The sequence below is a fragment of the Parasteatoda tepidariorum genome, chromosome 9, assembly GCF_982258835.1.
Source record: "Parasteatoda tepidariorum strain Cologne lab strain chromosome 9, Ptep-v5.0, whole genome shotgun sequence".
Lineage (NCBI taxonomy): Eukaryota > Metazoa > Arthropoda > Arachnida > Araneae > Theridiidae > Parasteatoda > Parasteatoda tepidariorum.
The window spans coordinates 4,940,835-4,954,136 of record NC_141763.1 but is presented as its reverse complement, the minus strand read 5'-3'; the positions used below and the strand labels follow the sequence as shown (position 1 = coordinate 4,954,136).

Here is a 13,302-nt window from a genome sequence, read left to right as displayed (position 1 = left end):
ATTTGTTTATCGTACAATATTTTTTTTTTTATTTCTGTTTTCAGCTTTTTATCAAACTCATATCTGAGTTTATTCAATGTAGAAGTATATAATTTTCATTAATACTTTAACGAGAATTTTTTTGTAACTTTCAGATGGTTATAGCTGGAGCATTTTTTCCCCACTATTTTCTGCAACAACCTTTAGATGAGAAGACTATTATGCGTGATTTAAATCTGAATGATCCACATTCGACTGTTCTGGTAAGTGTTCAGTCCATTTACTCTTACATTAACTGTCCATAAATGTGTTATTTATGAAAGAATAAATGTAGTTTTTTTTAATAAAAATTAAGACGGAAATACTATTATGTTAAAACGGAAAGAAATTGGATGCTGCTTTTATGAGATTGAAAAGCCAAATATGTTCCTCCTTCTTAAACTGAAAATGAATAAATGTGAATTTGTTTTGTGCTAGAACACTAACGGTTTAAATAAAAATTATCATATTTGCCACCCACTTGACTAAATGGTTCATGGTATATGACATTTAAGTCATTTGGTAATATTTTTGTTCTTTTTTAGGCAATTATTTTCATGCTTTCGCTACTAAAAGCGACTATTTTGTTCATTTTTTTCTCTGGCAACCCTGTTTTTGTGATAGACTAGTTGGGAATCGGTTGCATTGCTTGTTTTTGTAATATACTAGTTGGTCATCAGTTACATTACTTGTTTTTGTAATATTTTGTTTTGTTGGGAATCAGTAAAATTACTTGTTTTTGTGATATACTAGTTGGGAATCAGTAAAATTACTTGTTTTTGTGATAGACTAGTTGGGAATCAGTAAAAATACTTGTTTTTGTGATAGACTAGTTTGGAACCAAGCGTACAGAGATGGAATTTTTTAGCTGATCTGTTACTTCTTTTATTCGCTGCTGTCTAAAATTCAGATTTATTTTCAAAACTTCAGCTGTTTAAAGTAACAGTTTAATTCTGATTTTCAAACATAAGCAAAAAAATTTGGCCTCTTATTCACCAATTCAAAAAATAAGCACTTATTCACCAATTGAAAGTCATATTGTGTTGACTATTGCTTCAATTCTGTATTTTGTGAGTTGGGCATCTAATGTTTCTTACTAAAATAAAGGCAAGACTGCTATGGCAAATAGTTTTACAAAAAAAAGTGTTTTATGTACTGGTGTCTAGTTTTATTAAAATTCAAATTTCAACAGGCGAAAAATATGAGATAAAGAGGTTTTAAGTTTTCCAGGTACTTTAAAAAATTAAATTTAATTACAAAATTCTATTTAAAGTGCTTTATTTGTTTTTTTGTTTTTAGTGCATTTAACACTGAAAATAATTTTTCAAGGATTTTTGACGTCTAACCTTCTTTGTTTAGATAATTCTTTAAGGTTAAAAGTTCCCTCATAGTCAACATTTTCCTGAAATTCAAGAATAGTTTGTTAGAGTTCTACAGCTTTTTCTTTCTCTTTTGCACTGACTTTTCGTTCATCAATATGATCTTCAGCTTCTTCCTCCTCATCTGATATTCCTTTGTCATTATCTATGATTTCCGCATCTGTCAATGTTCCGCATGTTGTCAGGCAGTTGTCCACTTTTAAAAATTTTCAAAATTAATGTCAACATTAAATACAGATTTTATTGCATTCCATTCTTGCAAATCTGGTACTGCATTTCGAGCATCAACAGTTTCTTCTTCTTTACTAATGCCTTCAACCTATTGTTCATCACCTTTACAGCTATACTTAAAACCAGCCTTTTTAAAACCCTTTTGGATAGTTTATATAGACACATTTCTCCAGGCATAAGTCATTCTGATGACCTCCAACAGAAGGCGCCAGCAGCGGGGTCCAAAAAGGTGCACTTTCACCCCCCTGGCTTTTCTTTGAGAAAAAAAAACAATTAAAGAGATACAGAAAAACAATTTTGCTATGAAATTTTTTCATTAAAAATATTTTAATTCACAGGGATGAGATTTTTCCGCTTTTAAACAGATTTCCGCCTTTACGCTTTCGTCTCTCGAATTTCAGCCTTTTTATCAAAAACTCTGATTCTCTAAAAGTTTCTTCTTTTTTTTTTAAATAAATATTTCGCCTTTTCTGAAAATTCAGTCGTTGAAATAAAATAATTATATTTATTTCCGATTTGATATATAGATATAATATATCGAAAGATATATAGAAAATTCAAACTACATAGCTGCCAACTCTTCTACATATCTACTTATTTTAGCTTTTACGAGCAAAAAATAAGATTTTCCTCATTTATACCCGTCCGCTAGATAGCTGTTATTTTCATAATCCAGACGTCTCTGCATTTTAATATCAAACATCGATTTTTGTATTTACTTGATTTAAAAGTTGCGATTCTTATTCACGTGATTTCAATATTGTTCGTTGCAATTCTTATTTACGAGATTTAAAAATCCAATATCGCGATTTGTATTGAAGCGTTTATAAATTTCTATGTAACAATTTGTATTCATGCGAGTTTATCCAATGTCGAGATTCATATTTGCGGTTGTAATATCCAACAGCTATTTTCGTATTTACATGTGATTTGAAAATTAGGCTTTGGATTCGTATTCACACGATTTAAAAATTATGCATCTTGATTCGTATTTACGCAATCTGAAAATTACGCATCGTGATTTGTATTTTCACATTTTTGAAATCCAATATCGAATTTCATTCACGTGATTTCAATATCGTGATTTATATTCACACGATTTTAAAATCCAAGATCGCGATTCCTGCAAAAAGTAAGTTTTTTTCTTGAATTACTTACTATAAATGTGGCAGTTTTTCTATCGACGATTATTGCTATATATAGGCATTACAACATCAGCAAAACTGGATGAGAATATGTTACTGATATTTTTGCTATAAATCACGATTTACTCACTTAAAAATTCAGCTTTTTTACCTTTTGGCCAATCTCATCCCTGTATTCAGAAACAAATAATTAAGTAATTATTGATACATAACAATTAAAAAATTGTTTAATCAAACAAGAATTGTAATGGTCTCGTTTGCTGTCCAAATCTGTTTATAACTTTTTTAATGAATTCTGAGTCATCTTTGATTCTTTTCTTATGCACACTGAGCATTCACAAACTTGGCAGATATCTAAGCTATATTTTTAAATTTCATTTAATAAAATGTAAATAATATATTTTCTATTAGTTATTCAGTTTAACAAATGTGTATAACACAAGCTGACTTCTCCCAACTGTAAAACTTCATCAACACAATAAATACCAATGTTAAGCATGTACAAACACGTTAGTTTACAAAACTACTGTTTGTAGTTATTTATGTTTTAAAGTCAGTAGCTATGCCAGTGCCATCAATACAGTTTCTTGTGGCAGAATTTGCAAGTACAAGAAATTCATACTTTTTTTTTTAAATATCTTATTAACAATGAAGAAATTTATCTAGAAAAATATTAACAGATGAAGGTATATGTAATAACAGAATATTTTTATTTTTTGTGTGTGGGGGGTTGTGTGTTAGAGGGTTGCACCCCCTTTTATATTATTCTGCCGGTGCCCTTGCATTTAACATATTTATTTTTGAAGAGAACTTTTTCCATCGATGGCATCTACAAGTTTGCGTACCAAATGTATTCTATAGTTCAGTTTAAAACTCTTAATAATCCTTTGATCCATTGGTTGCAATTTTGAGGTGAAAATGAATTTCTATTCTTAGCTTTCTTATCTATGTTGAAAAGCTAACCCCTGGTGGTCACTATTCATTAACACCTCACTTACTGCCAGAATCATTGTATTTCTTTTTAGTTAAGAAAGTTATATGTGCTTAAATTCCAAGAACTTCCCCAATCTGTGCATCTCTACCTCCTGTAGATTCACAAAATTCATCTCTGTCATGCAACTTCTACTGATATAGAAAGTTATGTTGTTTGGGAATTTATGCGCTATTATTAGAAATTCGAGGATCAGAGATTACGGGGGGGTGAATTTTGACATAAACATGGAAAAACATTGATTTTGCACTGTAAATGTAGGGAATTTTAGAAATTTTGACATACAGAGGTTTTCGAGATAGAAAGGTTCAAAATAAACAAGTTCAACTGTATTTTAAGCATATATTGAACCAAGTGTGTTTGGAAAAATTTAGTTATCAAATTCATATTAAATTTTCAAAGTTAAACAAACTATGGGGAAATGGCCCCAAGAAAACTATTGTAAATGACATAAATTTACAATGAACTGATTATGTACAAAAAATCATGTAGATATACGATAGAATCATCGTAATTTGTGTGTTATAATAGCACTGTGTACATAATTTGTGATTTGTTTGGTTTTTTTTGTCGTAACAGTACATTTTTAACGATTTTGAAATTTGACGTCACACAAAGAAAACTATACGTTTAAAAGTTGTTTACTTACCTCTAATACACAATGTAATATGGTTTATGATAACAATTTTCAATGTAAAACAAAATAAAATGTATTTCAATAACAACAGAACGTTTATTAAGGATTAATTATAAGTTAATAATAAGAACACTTCTAGTGAGAAATGTGAGCTCGATGTGTTTGATAATTTCTTTTATATTTGGCCGTAAAAATGTTTTTTTTTTTTTGTTGCTTGTTAATAATTGTTAGCTTGTTTTTTAAAGTTATTAATTGCTAGTTATTTTTACATTAATTGTTTTTTTCTATGATTCTTTGTTAATTTGTTTTTTTTTTGCTAGTTATTAATTAGCAAAAAAAATTTATTTTGCTAATTAATAATTAGCTTGTTTGTTTTTTGTTAGTAGTCCTTTGTTAATTTGCTTTTACAACTTATAATTGCATAGCTCATTTTAATTGCTAGCTCTTATTTCCTTTTGAATGTTAATATGTAGCTTGTTTTCTTCTGTTAATTAATAATTTTAATTAAATCATTAAATTTCCCACTTATTTTAACATTTTGACTTTGTCAGAGACAGGTCTATCGCCGACAAAGATGTTATTATTGAAAATTATAAAAAGTATAACTTAAACTTTATTCGTAATAAAAAAAAAACATTGCAATTTTTACTATGTCATTTCTAATGAATTTTGCGGCTCACAAAAGTGCCGTGGCAGAGTAGCTGAGAATTACTGTATTAAACTTATCTGAATTTGAAAACAGGGTGCATAGCGTTTTTAAAAAAGTGCTTAAAGGTGCTTATTTTTTATTTTCGTTTTTGAAGTGCTTAGTTTTCCTTTTTCCAAAATGAGATTTTTCCTTTACCATGTTGATTTTTGCTATGACTTATGCAAAAAGACAACAGCGTTTTTAAAAAGTGCTTAAAGGTGCTTATTTTTGATTTTCGTTTTTTAAAAGTGCTTAGTTTTCCTTTTCCAAAATTAGATTTTTCCTTTACCACGTTGAGTTTTGCTACGAATTATGCAAAAAGACAACAGTTCAGATTGTTCTATTCAGCGTTTTCATAATTGATTCAACCCCAATCTATTTCTGCTTATCATCAGTCCGTATCGTATGAAAACGCCATTCCACTTACATGATTAAAAAATTTTGACAATTGTCAGGAACAATGCCGAAAGTTTTTATTTTTTTACATGACGGTTAAAACCATCAATGGTCAGAAACTTTCCAATCCTACCTAATTGGAGTTTTTTTTTTTTTTTTTTTTTTTTTTTAAGTGCTTAAAAAATATTATTTGAGTGCTTGAATAATTTGGCTAAGCACCCTGGAAAAATGCTGTGGATTTATGAGAAAATCAAAGAGTGTTTCTCTTGAAATATTGGAGTGTTTTTCAATCAGATAACTTAATATATATAATAACTTAATATATAAACTTTAAAACTAAACTCAGTGGCACGACAGCCCATAGAGGGCCAAGGCCTACTGTGCCCATCTCAGCTTTCTTGACCTTGGGCTCTGGGGTGCAGGAGTAGAAGTTCCGGTTAGGTGGTCAGACGAACGCGGAACTTAATATATAAACAGAAGAGTCAATGTTTAGAAAATGTGTTTTATGTAGTTTTTTTGTTTTATTCATACTATTTTTTTCCTCTTCAATTCTAAAGGTATCTGGGCTTCCTCCAAAACATGGAATACTCTATGCATCAGCATTAAAGGATATGTTTACCTGCTGCTCCAACAACATTGTCATTGAATTTGAAGAAAAAAAGTGAGTTCCTCTCCTTCTTTTAAATAATTTGTTTTAGGGTTGCTTGTCTTTAACAATACAGTCACAGGTGCCACTCTTCTGTCCTGGGGACTGAAATCAGTGGGCAAATCAATGAAAATAATAGAGAGAAAAATCAATGGACTAATAAATTCTATCAATAAAATTTCCATTTTTTTTTCTTTTTTTCCCCATTAGAAATTTAAGATTTTTTTTGGTAGCGATTGCTTCGGTCCCTAGGAATTCGCTAAAAAGGAATTAAACTGTATTATTATTTTGTTCGTTTTTTTTAATTCAAATTATCACTTGTTCTTTAGGGCTTATATTAAATTTGCAAGGAGTGCAAGCAGCTCTTCTTCTAATGTTCTTCAGCCTGTGTATCTTGCAGTTAAAATGAGGTGAGGTGTTGTTTATTTTGTTCTGTTTCTGTGATCATTCAAATTTATAGCTTTTTCTTTTTTTGATTTTAGGAAACTTGGTCTTCCGCTCGAACTAACTATTTTTAGTCCAGAGGAAGCGGACAGAAAATGTCAACAAATTTTGTCATCAAAAAATCAGAATAGAGATCACAGATTAATGCCTAATAGGTAATAGTTTATTTTCATGCTTATCAGTTGGATGATATGTACAGAGATGATTGTGCTCCAGAAAAAAATCCGGATTTCCCGATTTTTCGTTTCACGCGGTCCAGAAATCCAAGGTCCAGAAGTTTCAAGAAATCATCGATCACTTTAATGTATAAAATTTCTTGTATATTTATTTAAAAATAATAGAACTCGAATTTATACTTGGCATCTTTTTCATTTGTAAATATTTTTTCTGGTAGAATAATAAATGTGATTAGAGATAAAAGTAAACTTATTTATAATTATTAATTTAAATTATGCTGCATATAATTTATTTAGAATTGCATGTTGTGAAAATATCAATAATTCAAATTTATAAAGACATAAATTTTTTTTGAAATGCCTCATTAATGATTTTACTCAAGAAATTTTCCGGATTTTTGAGTTGGGCTCACAATCACCCCTGTATGTACTTATGTTTCACTGAAAGAGACGCCACAATGGGCATTACATATTTCCTAACTTTTCCTAAATTAATTTTTAGAATAATTCTTAATCGAATTTTAATTAAATTAAGCCAATTATTTCATTTTTATTACATTTTATAAAAAAGCGAATATAAAATATTTTTCTCTTTTTCTTAACAGTCAATGTAATGGCTAACTTTTTATTTCAATACAATATTTATTTAATGCAAATATCCAATATTTTTTCAATGCAAATATCCAATATCAATATCCAATATTTATTCAATACAAATAGCAATATCCAATATTTATTCAATACAAATATCCAAATGCTCCATCCAACATTATTATACTTGTGTGTTTTCAATATAATGCTATTTTTCAATCTAATCTTCAACAAGACAAAGAACAAAAGAATTCATAAGACTTCACTAGCTTGCTATGATGCTGCCCAAAAAATAACAAACGGTGCTATTTTACACAAATATAGCCAAAAAAGGGATAACACTCAAAACATGGCTAACCTTACCAGGGGTCTGTCCTAGCCAAATTTACTACCGTTTAGCGGTGCCTTCACAAATTCAACTTTAGGCAAAACAGTAGTTTCCCAAAATACTTTTTCTTAAAATTTTACTTTTGTATCCCGTAAGAAACGATAAATCCATATTTTTGTGTTGATTTTATTTTTCACAAATTATGTCTAAATTTTCACAAAATAGGTATCTCTCGGAAAAACCTAAACAGATCCCTGCTTACACTTTCTTAATGCTGTGATATTAATTTTGTTGAATTTGTTTAAGGCTCAAGACCTGTTAGAATTTATAAATTACAGAAAACTCTTACGAATTGTAAAATGAAGCGGACATTTAAACTCAAATCACAATAATAAAACTTCCTAGAATATTAAATCTGTTCACACATCGCTTTGTGGGCATTACATATTCAATTGAATTAGGTGTATGTAAAATAATTTGCTCTTTAATAAAAACATTTCAAATTTACACTTTTACTTTTTTTTTTTAATGCATGTACTTTTAAAAGTTATTAAATATGTAGTTTGTATATGTAATTACTGATGAGACTCGTTTTACCGAAAGAAAATTTAGAATTATTGATTTTTTAAATTATTTGCTATTCTGAATTAATCTATTCATTCAATGCATAAATTCCAAATTTGGTCATTATTCTTGCAAATGTATGGGTGTGCTGAGAATTGTGGGGATATATGGGTGTTACTTTAACTAAAGAAACTGTGATTTTTCCCAAGTGGTTTTTCAAAAAAAGAACAAGATTTCCTCTATTTTAAGGTAAGAATCAATAAGCACCCCGTATCTCGAACCCAATCGGGAACGCGTCTATACTGACGGAAGCCTTTTGAGGGCTAATGCAGGGGCGTCCTGTTATGTTTTTCTTTTTTCTATGTTCTCATTTGCTCCACAACTTTTTGCGGTGTAGTGGTGTCTCGGTAACTCTGGCCATTGGAAATAATAAAAAAAAGCTGTGATTTATGTATTCAGTAATTGGTTTGTAATAATCATATAATTTTAACAATTTTACTCATTGTTTTTTATCTGTAATGAAGAAGAACGTAAAAAGCAGGGTTCGTGGTTTTTTTAATTTAAATCGGATTTTTTTCTTCTTTTATTCAAATACATTGTAAGAACTTTAATTTATGACTAAAAAAACTTTATAAATGCTTAATCAAAATTAAATTAATTTTGAAACTACATTATAGCAATATTTAGAACAATATTTTAACTTACTAAAATAAATTTTCATTATAATACGTAGCTTTGAATGCATAGCAACCATTTTGAAACGAATGCATGAAGGAAATTTTTACCTATACCTATTTTGGAAGGATACCTATTTTGTAAAAATTTAGACATAATTTTTGAAAATTAAAAATTATATTAAAAAATCAACGCAAATATGTTAAAAATTTGGATTAATCGTTTCTTAAGAGACACAAAAATTAAAATTTTAAGAAAGAAGTATTTTGTGAAATTATTCAACCGTGTTTCTTAAAGTTACATTTGTGAAGGTACCGGTAAACGGTAGTAAATTTCATTTGGACAGACCCCTGTAATTTAACTATTAAAACAAAGTTTCAATTAGCAAACCATAATTTTAATTTTAAATTTCATTATTACTTCTCTTGATTGATATGACGAAATAAATGTAACAGATTGTGTTTATAAATGTAGTCATTCATCAAAAAATAAATAAATATTTAATCTATATATTTTTTTATTAAAATATTCATTTTTAATTCTTTATCAAAATAGATGAGTTAAGCTAAAAAAAATAAATTTTTTTAAAAATCTATGTACTCATAGGAATTTTTTTTTTTCACAAAATTTCTTTATAGAAAATCAGATGTCAAAGATACTGTAAATATATTATGAGAAAAAAATGCCAGTTAATAACCCTACTGCTTCAAATAGACTTTGAAAGAGTTTAAAAGGAAAGAATGACACTATATCAAGAAAAAAATATCTGAATTTATTGGCCTTTTTTTTTTCCTTTCTATTTTTGGCATATTAGGGTAATTTCTTTTTGATATACCCTCAAGCTTCAGAAATATACATTTTCCACCAATAAAATATGATGTAGATTTTAATTCCACGCTTTTTCTTTCAAAGGGTAGAATTTTAATTAACATTATTTTTTGAAAAAATTCATGTTTAATAATTACTTTCTACAGCAATGCAAATTTATATTAAGACAGCATTAAACGTTTACTTTAATCTGTACTTTCAATCTCAAGAATCAAAAGATTTTTAAAAATGTAATTTCAAATGTGTTGGAATTTAATACACACCAAGAAAGTAATTTCGTTGACTAAAATTAATTAATGCAGCAATTTATTTAAATTAAATTTTAATACTAAGAAAATAAAATAAAAGTATCAAAAATTTAGAACACTGTTTTTTAACTTTTATAATCAATATAAATCAAGAGAATTAGTTGTTTTAAATCAATTATTTTTTAAAAAAAATCATTTGATTTAAATCAAGTTGATTCAAATCAACAAACCCTGGTAAAAAGTATTTAAAAAAAAACTCTCAGTTGTCAGGGTAATCAGCCTAATTTTAAAAAAAAAAAAATTATAATAATTCTCAATTCCACTCCATGGTGTTGTGATATGTCTCATAGTAATACTATGCTTAATACAAAAGTACATGTCAACAACTTTTACTCATAAAAATGAGACACATTATATCACGGTGCGTAGAGTTTTTAAAAAGTGCTTAAGGGTGCTTATTTTCGATTTTCATTATTTAAAAGCCCCTAAAGGTGCTTTTTTTCATTGGATGTTTTTAAAAAGTGCTTAATTTTCCCTTTTCAAAAATGATATTTTTTTCTTTTACTGTGTCGATTTTCACCACATATTATGCAAAAGTGTGGTCTTCACATTGTTCTATTTAACGTTTTCACAAATCATTTCAAACACTATGCATTTCAGCGTTCTGTAGCGCATGAAAGCGCCAATCGTATTACATGTTTGATGAAATGCTTGCGGATCTGCATGTGCATCTACTCATCTGGATTCAGTGGGAATTATTCTTGCACTCTCATGTGCAACTCGGCTACATTTTGCAAGAGATTCTCAATTTCCGGTTTCATTTTCCTCCTGAAATTCAACCAAAAATCCGTTTCATCTTTTTATGGTGGCTAATATAACCAAGAAAAGAGTTCTTTGTCAGAAACTAGTTATTTTATCATGATCATGTAAAGTCTTTGAAAATTATTTTTCATTTTATTAACGTATATGGTACTGGCAAAGTATGAAACGCCTGCATTCTATAGAATGCATAGGCATTGAATATAATTCCGGATGTGTTTTAGGCAAAGTATGAAATATGAGGGTTTCATTTTCCTCCTGAAATCCAACCAAAAATCCGTTTCATCTTTTTATGGTGGCTAATATAACCAAGAAAAGAGTTCTTTGTCAGAAACTAGTTATTTTATCATGATCATGTAAAGTCTTTGAAAATTATTTTTCATTTTGTTAACGTATATGGTACTGGCAAAGTATGAAACGCCTGCATTCTATAGAATGCATAGGCATTGTATGTAATGCCGGATGTTTTTTAGGCAAAGTATGAAATATGAGAAGTATTACATACTTTCCCTAGCCATTGTATATAATACCTAGACATTCTATAGAATGACAAATGCCATTTAGGCAAAGTATAAAAAAACATCCTGATGAGGTTGTTATATGTGTTTCCTTTTCGAAAATGATATTTTTTTCTTTTCCATGTCTATTTTCGCCATGTATTATGCAAAAGTGTGCTTTTCACATTGTTCTATTCAACATTTTCACAACCACAATCATTTAGGAGTACCGTTGGCCCATAGCATATGAAAGCACCAATCATTTTACATGTTTGGTGAAAACTTGCGAGTCTGTGTTTCTAAAAAGTGCGAGTCTACTGAGCTGGTTTTGGGGTGATAATTGCACTCTCATGTGCAACTCTGCTGCATTTTGCAAGATATTGTTAATTTCAGACTTCATTTTCCATCCTCTGATATAGAATCCAAAAAGTCTCTGGATCATTTTATAATGGCTAACATAATCAAGAAAAGAGTTTTTTTGTCAGAAACTAGTTATTTTATCGTGATAATGTAAAGTCTTTGAAAATTATGTTGCATTTTGGTAATGTATATAGTGCTTAAAAATATCTTTTTGAGTGCTTAAAAAGTACTTTAAAGGTGCTTATTTTTTGTTGAAGGATTTGGCTACGCACCTTGTATATTTATTCCTAGTGTGATTTGCAAAATTCCTGATTTATTGCTTTTCTTTTGTTTATAGAGTGACTGTAAAGTTTGAACCCCAAATGGAGCTTAAAAGAATTGAAGTTCCACCACCGGGAAAATCTGGAATAATTGACATTCTAATAACTCATGTAAGTGAACATAATAAACTGATTTATCATGCCATTGAAAAGTGTCAAAAGTTTTTATAAGAATCTTTTGTAATCTCTTAATACATAGCTGCCAATTCTACTGGATTTTCCCGTCAGGGTTCCCACGGTTCTCAGAAGTCCTTAAAAACTGTTTTGGAAAATAAGGGCCCTTAAAAGTACTTAATTTTGGTTCAAGGCTTTTAAAAATGCTTAGTTTTTTAGCATCACTATGGTTGACAGGAACAATTTTTTCAATTTTAATGAAATTATTTAAAATGGAATGCAGATTAGTTTCATACGTTAACCTTTACAGTCTGAATGGCGTTAACTTTTAATATCTGAAAATTTTTTAAATAAAACTCGACCCAGGTTTGCAAAAATTGCCTGGTACTTCTTTGGTGAGCCATGTTAAATTCACACAATTATATCAGTGTTTACATTATAATAAAATTGTTTTTTTTATGATTTTTTTATTTATTGATATTTTTTTAGGACAGTAAATAATTTGCGCTATCACTGGAGACTTGTATATTCGATAATGAACAATCATACTATTTTTAAAGTCCTTAAAGGTGCTTAATTTTTGTTTTGGTGAAAGAGTGGGTGAACTCTACCAGTAGACTACTGGATTTTGCCTGTTTCTCCTTGTCTTCTCGTTTAGTTAAAATTCTCCTGGTTTTTGTACATTTTAGAAAATTCCCTAAAATTGAGTAACTTTCATAAAAAAAATTCCTATTGAAATGGAATTTTTGTACAGATTATTGCTTGCTTACTAGAATATTTAAATAAGTATTGCAAATACATAATGAAGTGAACCTCATTTATAAAGATCAATTCAAATTGTTTTTTTTTTTTTTAAAATTCTAAAATGTTCAATTTATTTTTATTCAGAACTCTCTTTTTAAATTAATTAAAAACATGTTTTAACTATCTTTGAGGAATCAAATGCCAATAATATTCGAAATTATGAGTTAACATTCCAAGTATGTTTTATGTCAATCATAACTGAAAACTATTGCAGTTTTTCTATTTTGATGACTATAAAAATCCTTAAAATTCCCTATGTGTAAATATTTAGAACATTATACAACAATTACCATGAAATTTATATTATTTCATAAAATCTACTGGATTTTTTTCCTATCCATGTTGGCAGCTATGTTGCTTGTATGAATATTAAAATAAGTATTGTATTATAATAAGTAGAGCC

At 28.7% G+C, this 13,302-nt stretch overlaps 1 protein-coding gene across 3 annotated transcripts in view; it reads left to right on the top strand.

Moving 5' to 3' along the window:
* Positions 1–13,302, top strand: part of spn-E (tudor domain containing 9 protein spindle E) — a 124,792-nt gene that overhangs the window by 74,597 nt on the left and 36,893 nt on the right. For all 3 annotated transcript variants that reach the window (XM_087150694.1, XM_087150692.1, XM_087150693.1), the window contains 5 exons: positions 135–242; positions 6,043–6,146; positions 6,461–6,541; positions 6,614–6,730; positions 11,999–12,092. In XM_087150694.1, coding sequence (XP_087006820.1) covers positions 135–242; positions 6,043–6,146; positions 6,461–6,541; positions 6,614–6,730; positions 11,999–12,092 — 504 coding nt within the window. The remainder of the gene's footprint in view (positions 1–134; positions 243–6,042; positions 6,147–6,460; positions 6,542–6,613; positions 6,731–11,998; positions 12,093–13,302) is intronic.